Source organism: Orbicella franksi, chromosome 3 (genome assembly GCF_964199315.1).
Source record: "Orbicella franksi chromosome 3, jaOrbFran1.1, whole genome shotgun sequence".
Lineage (NCBI taxonomy): Eukaryota > Metazoa > Cnidaria > Anthozoa > Scleractinia > Merulinidae > Orbicella > Orbicella franksi.
In genome coordinates, this window is record NC_138147.1 from 29,025,123 (window position 1) to 29,037,140 (window position 12,018).

The window sequence follows — 12,018 nt, forward strand, 5'->3', positions numbered from 1 at the left end:
TTTTTTGAAAACAGCCCCATTTTATCCGCTAATTATTTGCCTTCCCTTTAAAGGTAGAAGCCTACAGTAATCTATATTTTGTCGCAATGCAATTAACTTTGAAAGGAGAAGTTAAAGCACTTGTCGATAATTAATAAAAAGCCGCGGAGATTGCTATCCACAAAGAATATAAATATGCATATACTTGTCACCAGACTTTGACATTTTCATTTGGTGATTACGAGTATTAACTTCTTACATCCAGATAATATAGTAATTTCTCAACAGGGCAAAGAAATTCAGTTTGCAATAATTGCCTGATGTAGTTGGAACAAGAAAAGTCAAAGCTTTAATATAAGTACTGCGGCGAAGGGAGAAACAAGGATACACCTAATTACTCAGCTCCAAGCTACTTGTTTGAAGCCTTTGCTTGAATTTTTGACTTGGAAGAGCTTCCCAATCAGGTGGGCACAGAGATTATTAAAATAGCCTTTCTTTGAGAGTATATTAATGTTCTATGAGGAACGAAGATGATATAATAGTAGCTAATAGGAGTCACTTTGAGTTAAACTTAAAATTAAAATAAAAACCGCTTCCTCTTCTCTGCAGCATATAAAGTTATTATTATACAATTACCATGTTTTTTTATAAATTTTTGCATGAAGTCGAATTAAAGCATATAGAAGCAAAATTATCATATATACGATGGCTTTGAAAGACTTTGAGACATCTATATATTGAGTTCTTTCAATTATTCCAACGTTGCAGTATCTCGGGAAATTTGACGTGCACAGACGGGCACGAACGAACACTTAACCAATTCTTTGATATGCACTGACAAATATATGACATCCCAAGAGAGGAAGGAGCGAAACGTTTTGTTCTTTTGAACTTTTCTCGCCGATCTCGAGGGTCTAAATAGATCAGTTGTGAGGTAAACTTTCAGTTCAGGTTTGTTGACTAGTTCGGTCAATTTTTTAATTAAATTTTGAATTCAAACCAATATTGTTGCAGGCTATAACAATAAAAATATTTATTCATATACAATTTAAATTTCGGCCTCTGGTACCCGTCAGCGACAGATAGGATAAATGGAAAGCTGGACCCGTTTACATAACTTTTACTGAAAAATATTTTAGGAAAGCCTAAGTACGGTGAGAATTTATCTTATTTTGTTCCCTTTAATTACCATTCTTAAATTAATTTAACAGTTAATTTCGAAGTTCAATTATATTTCCGTAAAAACGTAGTAAAAGAAGTCCGTGGGATATCGTACTTATTGTCTTCATTGTCATTGCATATGCACCTTATGAGCCCGTAGGACTGGACTTCACACAGGCTGATTCATTAACCAATTGAGTGATTGTGTTTCCGTGACTCAGTTTGTGGATAAGGTTTGCCGGACACGACCCATCCCGCTTTCGCCACTTCAGTGTTAAGATCTGGTCTCACGGTCAAGAAACATCTTTAAACATCAGGCAAGTACTTTTAATATTTTTATCTATTGTTTTTAAAATAGCTCTAAGCCTCTCAGTGGCACTATTCCGACTTCATCATGTATTCCCACAAATCACTCATTTGGTTACTGGTATAATGGCCATATCTCTTCCACTTTGTTTCTCACAAGAAATTAAAGTTATTTTTTTAAAAAAACTTCGCACCCAAGCTTGCTTGCTGGTTATATTAATCAGATTGACAATCGACGTTGACTTCAAATCCATCAGCGACACCCGTTAAAGCGTTTTTTTATGGTTTTACCTTAATGTTCACCGTAAAGTTATAAATTATTTTAAGGTTGTACATATATGCATAATTTATTTAAAAAGTAGACCACACATTTTCAAGGAGTACCGGCGTAATAACCCCCCTGGGAAATCGGTAGCGCAAACAAAAGCTTGTAAATTACGAAAGAAAGCGAGCCAGTTAGAAGCCTTGAGATAGTTCTTGCAGCACCGAACGATATCCAAAGGAGTCTATGAACCTAAGAAATGCTCGAAATTTTGTTTTTATTAAAAAAATGCAGATGTGGTTTAGCGGTGTACGGTCAAAAACGATGGACCAATTAGAGCGATAACAATATTTTCAGGTTTCATGCAAACCTTTCTATTGCCAAGCTTTTCGTGAATGTTGCTATTTTTTTTGCATCACGCTTTTCGATTCTCAGTCATTTTAATTTTATATTTGCGCCATGTAATGACCTTATTTAATAAAACCCATACGTCCTCAACGGTATAATAAAAATAAATTTTACCTAATAATGTGATGATTACTTTTTTCGTTAAACGACAGTCATTTTTGGCTTCTATGACTTGAGAAAATCTGTAAAGGAAAGAGCAGTTTTCTTATTTCGTGCTTTTTTGGAAAATATGTTTTGAATTTAAGTTACCACTTGCTGGGACTGACGAGTTCCAACGCCATTGTTGTCCAACGCCACCGTGTTTTTCGTTTCCGTTCCTTTTCGCCTCGTGATTACCATACCAGGTGAGTTCTAATTATTTTGCGAGATAAAGAACCCAATTTAATTTTTTTTTTTTGAAAAACATCATTAAGTTGACCCCTTAGTTGCGACTTGCGAATGTCAGATGAAAATGTAAAACAACTGAAAAGAACATAATTTCGAGTTAATGTTTCATCTATCAACCAAACTTCTGTTTTTGACCCGTTTCTTGAATTGATTTCTCAGAATATCGTTCCATTTTACTGAATTTTCTGCGTGCTGAGGCTTAATGATCATTTTTTTTAACTCAACAACAAGCAGACCTTCCTTTTGAAGAGACCACGTGAATTCTAACGTACATACCAAGAAAACGTTCCAAAAGTTTCTTAGAAAAAACCAGAAGCGTGGCAATTCTCAACATTATACTAGAGTGAACTTCTGTCAGGCATTTTCAATTTATGCAAATATGGCTCATGTCACGGGTGTTTGACGCGAGTCTTTCTTCGAAATCTTCCAAATTCATTACACTTTTTTAAAAATAAATTCGGTTAAAACGTAACGTAAAGCCTCCATCGGGCCATCAAAATTTGAAAACTAGTTTGATCACGATGACACAAACTCGGTTAAACCGGGTATGCCTCACTGCAATAAACAAAAAAAAAACAAAAAACAAACAAACAAAAAAAAACAACGACAACAACAACAACGAAAGACATTTAAAAGGGACCCTCCTGCCTGGTTATATAAAGGAGCACTTTTATTTAGCAGTAGAATTCTTGACCATTCTTTCCTTCTCTTATCCAGTTGATGTTTCGAACAGATATTCCTTAAACGTCGACAACAGAAACTTACTTATACACATGTACTTGCAGTTTGAGATTCACCCTGTTGTGAAAGTAGGAAAAAAACGCCTTCGTGTATTTTCGTTGATTGCTAAAGGCATCTACCAGTGAAACACAAGCAGAGCGATAATTTAAGCAGCCATTATCTACTCTAATTGAACTCAGATTTCCCCAAAATTCCCAGCACTTCTTGCCAGATTGGCTTCCTTGAGGCCCCGGGGAAGGTACTTTGGGAATTTCTGGGTGGGGATGTGCCGCTGGGACCCTGGAACCCTTAGCCTATACCAGAGCTAGTTCAGCTCAATTTTGCTAACCTATACTAGAGTAAACTCCCCAAATCCCCCCATCTATCGACACTGTTGAGGCTGATTTGCGTAAATTTAAACTTGCCGATTTAATTTTTTTTATATTTTTGAGTGGCAATTCCTGGTTTCCTTACGCTAGATAAAATCTTCAACCAACCAGTCAGGTTTGTGAAAAATGATACCCTATTCTAGACCCAAACACTCTGATTTATATACCCTATCCTAGAGTAAACTGCTCGAAAACCATACCCTTCACACCGGCACATACCTATGTAGCCAATATATGGCAGTACCCCCACCCCCCCGGGCTTGAGACCTGGATTTCAAGGAGACGCAGAAAGATTTCGTAGAGTGTAGGTGACTGTTATTCTCAAGCCGTGTAACAATTGTTTGTGCACTCATTTGTCCCCTTAGAACTCTAAAAGTGTCTTGCGGTGGAACGGGAAATCAACCAGAAAATGAACTTTCACTTCAACAATAACTCTAACGTCACCAACTTTACTGCTCCGAAGGAGTTTTCTCTTCATTATAACCAAACAGAAGAAGTAGTTAAGAAGGTCGCGTTTTGGCTCATCATCATCGTTGGTTTTATGGGCAACTCACTGGTCATTATAGTAGTAAAGCTGTTTCAAAGCATGAGAACAACTACCAACTATCTCCTGGTCAACGTTGCTTGTGCCGACGTCACGACTCTGTTGTTCACAGCAATGCTAAATGTAATCATGAGAAAAAACGGGTTAGTCACTTCCAAAGCTCTTTCAAGCTTCCTGTGTAAGTTCATCTACACCAACACAGTGGCGATTATTACGCTTCTGGTGACCGCGTTGACGCTTACAGTCCTGGCTGTCGAGAGATATCATGCACTGGTTAAACCCCTGATTTTATCACGTAGACTCACCATCAGCAAGATGGTTTACGTCATAACCGGAATCTGGTTGGCTGCCATAGTGATGGTAACTCCACTGTTTGCAACTCTGGACTATGATCCAAACAGGCGTTCTTGCAGTCATGGTGACGCAGACTATGAAATGATGATCTACATTGATTGCCTGATCGTCATTCTCACCTTTGTTCCATTCGCAGTGATCGCCTTTTGCTACACTCAGATCATCTATGGCATGTACTACAAGAACACGATTTGTGGTACTAAAAGTGAGAGGAGTGATACCAGGGAGGAAGCGAGAGAAAAGAGAAAATTAGTAACACTACTCATCCTGTTGACTATAGTGTTTTTCCTAGCCTTTGTCCCTTATGGCGCTTTGTTAATAATGCAAGTAAGTAATGTAAAACATACACCAACGTACCTCCGATACGGTTCACAATATCTCACTCTATTGAACTGCTCGGTAAATCCTTTCATTTATGGGTTTCAAAGTTCCAATTACAGACTCGCTTTCAAATTTCTTTTGAAGACAATTCTTCGCCGGGACGTCACTTATGAACGTTTTGAAATGCTTGAAATGCGGACCCGCACTTCCTCACGCACTGTGTGACTGATTCACCATCCTTGTAGAAGAGACAAGGGATGTACAATACTCTAAAAGCTCACTACAAGCACGCGCTCGGCTTTAAGCTGTTTCAGCGGATTTATGCACTAATTAAGTTAATGAGTATACTACCATACGTTTATTTAGCTGATGCATGAAGACGTTCCCTGCATGTACCGTACGAGCGGACATCTTAGATTTATAAAGACGAATCTGAAGTGGATTTTCCAGCCAAGAATTTAGCCACTCACGTTTCAATTAGTAAGTGCGCATATTCTAAGACCAGGAGTGGCATATTTTATCGGCTTAGGGGATGCTTTTCTCACGACCTAATGCCTTCATGGAGAGTCGTAGTTTAAACAGTGGCCCTGAAAGTTTGAACCTCGGCCACTAATTTGTAGAAAAATGTACTGAAAAGTTCAGAAGTTATTCATGTTTTTGCTCCAGAATCATAGATTGGCTTGCCAGACTGTGAGATCCTCCTTAACAATCTATACAGTAAATACTTTAGAAAGTTGCCAGATGGGTCAAGGACTTAAGCAACCGTCTGTAAACTAATTTTAAGAACAACAACAAAAACAAAATTTTATTTATTTTCTTTCATTGTAAAATTACATGTTATTTTGCCCGCGGATAGCAAGTGTTAATCGAAGACGGCCATTTATCGCTTACAAATATAACTAGATTAATTAAATAACAGTAATAACAATTAATTTAAGATTAAATATATTGTTAATATTATTATCGTCTCTGCATATTAAGACTACTAAAATAAGATCTACATTGATTTAAGTTCTTATTCATGTATATCTACACATGCTATAGCAGTTAGCTAGTAGTTGTATAGATCAAGTTTTTGTTTATAATACTCAATTTGAAATACTTTGTAACTAATTTTGATTTTTTGTATCATTTACAAAAAGAAAGGTAACTGTGGATTTCGGCCAATCAGATATTTACCCGGGAATGTCTACGATATCTATGTGAATTCCTTGTTATTACCCAATTTATATCTAATGTGTTTTGTCTACTACTCCCATTAATCCAGTTTATGCAAGTGGTATATCGATAATATTGACGTCTGAAAACAATAAATAAAGGTGATTTTGATAGATCGCTATACTTCTCCTACCTACTCCCCATACCTCTACAGTGTCATTTTCCCCATTTTACTACGTATTTATCAAAAGATAATTTAAAATTTCTTGCGATAGCCTGACCTGACGATTAATGAGCTACAACGAAATTTTACTGATATGTTCTGTAACTCTTCGAGGTTTGGTGCGCGAATAAAGAAAAGCTCAGCCGAAAACAGCACCGGGCGAATTTCGAGCTAAACTTTAAGCTTGCAATCCAACGTCCATCAAAGTTACTCTGTTACATGGACTAAGACAAAAGTCAAGCAAGGAGGCATTTTACCCACGGAGTTTCATTTGAAAAAATGCCTTATTGCGTGATGCTGAACCAGTTTTACTTGGGAGCACCAATCGGATTTACGTGATTGTCCAGCTGAGAAAAATTGAACAGGCCTTCTGATAAAACCCTTTGAGTATTGAATTGAAGAATCGTTGTTTCACTTTCCCTAAATTAACCTGGCAGTAAAAAAAAAAAAAAAGAAAAAAAAAGAAAAAAAAAGAAAAAAAATTAAAATAAAAAAATAATAATAAAAAATAAAATAAAATAAATCAACCGTAAAAGGGTTCAAATTGAAGACAGTTCATGTTTTGTCCTCTGGTAAATTTACCCATGTAGCTGTTAGCGAGAGATTTAAAGTTCCGATGGCAACGTTCATATAAACGCAAAGAAAATTTCCGAAGACTTGAAATCTAAACATGAAAGATACCACACCATAGTTTTCAACACGTTGCCACAAAATGTCTTTTTGTCTATTTAGCGTCAATCCTGTTTTACAAATTTTAACAATGACATCTCTACAAATTAAACTGACAGCTCATTCTTTGTTTCTGGTGAATTTGCCCAGGCATGTAGATGTGGGAAAACGAAAGCCCCGTGGCCAACGTTCGTAAAAAACACACAGAAAAGTTCTGAAGACCTCAAGCCTGGTGTACACGATAAACATGAAAGATACGTACCATAATACCATCTCTTAATGAAAGACGCTGTAATTAAACGGAAAAAGCAATACTAAGAAACCTTTGGCCGAAAAACCTGCTAACTAAAAAAGCCTAGTGAAGAGAGCTTGCGTTGCGTTGGACGTGTGTTCCAACTATGGTAAGCAGCAATACAGTTGTACCCAATTTTATAGTAAACTTCTGTTGTATTGCGTTAAATTAGTTATTACTCGGTGGTTTTTGAGCGCTAGCTGATATTCATTTTTGTCCTTTGATAACAATGGTACCTCGTACCTTTCGAGGACCAAATAAACCGAATTCCATAGTAATTCCTTTCTCTCAAGGAAAATGGCTTTATTTCAGATGTTAGTATGAAACCTCCTATACACTTGAGCAAGACCATCAAACAAAAAAGTCTGCTCTGATGTGAAGTATATATGAAATAATTCATATTTGAACTGCGGTTGTACATGAAAGTCTGCTCTATGATATGGCAAATTTAGTTGTGTAAGTTACCACATCGAAAATCTACATAAGCACAACAACTTGTCTTCGCACAATACAATATGGTTTTCTCTTGAGTGTCGAAAAAAACTGGCTATTTCCAAGATGATCCTTGCTTTCTTGTCGAAACGAGTCTTCGCGCAAAAGCATTTTCATGTATTGAAAATGTGTTTCACCCCTCTGAACACTTTCATTTGTGCAAGGTAATTTTATTTTCATACGACATGTGTCTTCATTTGAATTCATATGAAAAGACAACTCTGACGCAAATCAACTCTGAAGCAAACGGCAACTCTGGATCGGTCTAATCGCATTTGCATGGGTTTTGCACACCAATGCTACAAGATCGGCTTAAAATTAAAAACTCGCGCCACTTAAAACCAAAACCAATCATGACTCGCTCCATACGTTTTCCCGCGCTTTGCTTCAGGTACATCGATTTACTTGTAGTCTTAATTTTCCCAGTTGATTTTCTAATGGTGCACTAATTACATATTGCATGTAGATTTTAAAGCCTCATAGGCTAGGCTTCATATAAGTAGAATGTTTCCAAAAGTCACCGAACGTTTTAGACTAGAAAGTCATTATCAGAGTGAATTGTCCACTGTTAACAAGGTTTCTCACTGAACTGCAGCAAGCTGGTGGGGCTTCAGACGGTATCCCTTCTTGTTCGTAGCTCAATGGCGTCAAACTCTTCCCTGGTATTTCGGAAGAGTATTTTCTTGAAGATGTACCTGAAGCAGCATCTGTAGTTGGTACTAGGGATAGCATATATGAATGGATTAATCGAACAGTTCAGAAGTGTCAAGTATTGCACTCCTATTTTAAAGCGACTAAAGATTCGAAGTTTTTCAACGTTGTCATTTGCCATTCTGCTAAACTGCAGAATCAGGGCTACTCCGTAGGGCACATAGGCCACGAAAAACACGGTTGTAAGTGCCATGAGAAGTATTACGATTCTTTTCTTTTCTGCCATCTCTTCTGGGGTGCTGATGCCTTGACCTCGGCTGCAAATCGTTTTCCCAAAATACAATCCCGAAATAATCCGAGAATAGCAGAAAGCGATGGCGAAGAATGGAATCAACGTCAGGATAACGACCAGACAGTAAACGTACACTTTCATTGCATCGAAATCGTTACCAGGAGAACAAAGGCTCCTGGAATTGGGACGATAGTCAAGAGACACGAAGAGGGGTGTAACCATTGCTATGGCGGCCAGCCAGATGCCAACTATGACGTAAGCAATCCTCTCATTAGTGATTCTCCTGGATATTACCAAAGGCTTGACCATGGCGTGGTATCTTTCAACAGCCAGGAGTGTCAGCGTCAATGTGGTAACAAGAAGTGTTACCATGGTAATATTATTGGTGTACACAAACTTACAAAGAAAGCTACCAAGAGCACCGGATGGGAAGGGACCTTTGATTGGGATGAGGTGCATTGCCGTGAACAGCAGTGTGGTGATGTCTGCGACCGCTACGTTGAGCAGGAGGTAGTTGGTGGTTGTTCGCATGCGACGAAAAATTATGATAACGGCAACGATGAATGAATTGCCGATAAGGCCCACCACTATGATGATCCAAATGAAGACCATACGCACCAAATAGTCAGGCTTGGGTCCAGTCGAATCGAACTTGAGAGCTACAGAGCTGTTGTTGACGGAAGCTGACATAGTTTGTGTCGTTTCACATAAGCATAGACCTCTTCTATTTAAAAGGGAGAAAAAAAACGATAATGAGGAAAGCTTTGATGCATTTGCAAGGAGAGCTCTAGAAGGATCAACGAAATAATTCTTACTGGATACCCTTAAACGGGTTTTTAAATGAATTTAAAACACATAAAGACTTAATACATCGGTAGGCCATTAAAACTGAAAGGGCTTTCACAGCTCTCTTCAACTTTTGTAGAGTCAGTAAAGAGCATTTCGGTTAGTGACAGCAATCGTCATCCGCGGCGCTTTTGATGCGACTTTAACTTACTCATGATTATTCCTAGTTAATATCATTCGTCCATTTCAAGGCGACTAAAAAAGCGTCTATTATGTATATGTTGACTAGTTTAATACTGTCGTGAGAACACACGAGTCATGTATAATCTGGTGTTGCAGTGGATCAGACCTCAAAGCTTAGGTACGGAAAGTGGTCTGCACCGTTATTGCATTTGACAAAAAAAAAATAAAAAATAATGATAATAATAAAAAATAGAAATAAAAAACCCTGACGATAAAAGCTTGTCTTTCCCCCCAAGACAGTCCACAAAGTTTAACACAGGCAAGACTTCTTTAAGTTTTCGTTTTAACTCAATCTAAAGGAGACAAACATCGGTTAAATGGCGTTAAACAAGGCAATAAAACGAGAAACCAGAAAATCTGCATAAAGATAACCTGAGTTCTATTATTTCTCAGTGATTTCTAAGAAACGGCTCCGAGGTATATTTTGGGATTGGATAAGTGTAATATAATTTATTAAAGCAATTTTTACGGTTTAAGGAGAGTTTTAACAAAAAATAAATAGAAAAAGCAACCTTACAAGGAACGAATTAGTTTAAGTTCTTTACAAAGAGAGTGCATTCCTTGAAGGCGTCCATTGTAGACGCTTCTGAAAAACGTTGAGCGAAATTTATGCTTTCTGGACTTTCGGCAATTACCATTGGGTTTGAGTGTAGTATTTGAATTATCAAAGCATTATGAACAATACCGACTTTAGCTTTGACTGAAAGTTCCCAGAAAAAAAAAAAAAAAAAAAAAAAAAATGCACTTACCGAGAGAGCTAAGTAATATCAGTGCTTGATGCCTAAAAGCAAGTCAAAAATTGGTTTTAATGTATGTGGAATTGAAGTTTTTCTTTGTGGCAGATATAATTAACTTTAATCTAAAGTCTTAAGGTCGCAATGTTTCACAAAGGGCATAGAAAGTTTGCATTAAGAGGATAATGCCTTAATCCATCCGCTCGGTCCACAAACCTCTTTTGTCTTATCCTTGATTCAGATGTTACTGGCAAAGATAAAATCAAGCCAAACTCGCCGATTTGTCACTTCCGATTGCACGATAATGTCTTGCTTTTTCCGCTTGAAATTTTTTACCAGATGAAACAAACATTGCAAAACTCTCTAATTTATTCTTTTTTCGGAAACATAACAAAAAAAGTCAAAAATAATGGATGAAGAACTTTTCCCGGTAACGCTCATTTGATATGATTTATACTCTGTTGTTAATCAAATATTATTTGTAAAGTAAAAATTAAATAATCAAGAAATGCGAAAAAAATATGAAAAAATAGAATGACCCTCTTACAGTTGTGTACACAACCACTTTCTTTAAAAGATGCAAACAAAAATATGTTCCTTAGAGAAAATGGAATAAACCAACTAAACCATTAGTTCTTTCTGAAAATTTGATGGAAACAAAGCAAAATGCAAAGTGGTCTCGCTAAATTAATCGAAATTTATGTTTATAGGAAACAATATTAACTTCAGTGACCACGCAGGTGTATGTTATCATTTTCTATTGAAGAAGTCACCATGAAGGCGCCGAGAATTGCGGTTTCATATATTTAAAAGCGCTGTGTTTGAAACAACTTCTTTCTTAAAACTAAGCTGATGATTGCAGCTCTTTGAATAATAATAAGCATCAAATGGAAACATAAAATCGAAATTTTTGACCCGCCGCTGAAAAAATAGGAACTATTCACATGCTTAATGGACCAAGTCTAAAACAAAAAAAAAATCGTTCGATTTCCTGATATATACGTTTGAATCTTCGTGGTAAGTATAGATTTTTATAAAATAAATCTTTTCGTTGGAGGAGCTTAGTTGTTACAGCTTCACGTCCTTAACCCACCTCCGATATTTTGACCGTTAAAAGCTTCTTTCCTATAAAATATCACTAAAAGTACTCTATAGAACATAATGGGTTTGTTCTGTATAAGTTGCTGAAAATAAACAAATACCAACCCACTAAAATCTTGAAAAGTAAGTAAGGGAAATATAATACCTTCTGTTATCCCTAATGCTTTGTTGACCACAGAAAATATATTGATTCGAGATAGGGAATATAAGAGGTGATGACGCAACGAACGCAAACCTGTTTTGTAAGAAAAATATTTATTTGCTACGAGTGAGAACCAATAAGCTGTCAGCGGAGAAAAATTAACGGATATCTGATGACAGAGTTGATAAGTGACTTGATAAGTGCATCTATAGGAAATAAGTATAAGTAACAATAATTGCAAACGATTCTGTTATCTATGATCATAAGGGCGATTTTTTAAAAATTACGACCGCTGAAAAAATAAAAATAATTGAAAGTTTTTTCACGTGTTGGGCTGAATATCCGATCGTAAATTAATTCAAAGTTAGGCAAACCAGGCTTCCGTAAAGACTTACATTTTATCA

At 36.8% G+C, this 12,018-nt stretch overlaps 3 protein-coding genes across 3 annotated transcripts in view; 2 read left to right on the forward strand and 1 right to left on the reverse strand.

The window, feature by feature from the left end:
* Positions 1-12,018, forward strand: part of LOC145481889 (lactadherin-like) — a 490,145-nt gene that overhangs the window by 149,357 nt on the left and 328,770 nt on the right. The gene's annotated exons all lie outside the window — the stretch shown is intronic.
* LOC145481867 (substance-P receptor-like) lies at positions 2,913-5,518 on the forward strand. The gene has a single exon (XM_081460426.1). It carries the CDS (start codon positions 4,022-4,024, stop codon positions 5,054-5,056), a length of 1,035 nt encoding a protein of 344 aa, XP_081316552.1. The 5' UTR covers positions 2,913-4,021; the 3' UTR covers positions 5,057-5,518.
* On the reverse strand, positions 8,276-9,413 carry LOC145481869 (kiSS-1 receptor-like). The gene has a single exon (XM_081460428.1). The coding sequence runs from the start codon at positions 9,296-9,298 to the stop codon at positions 8,276-8,278; it is 1,023 nt and encodes a 340-aa protein (XP_081316554.1). The 5' UTR covers positions 9,299-9,413.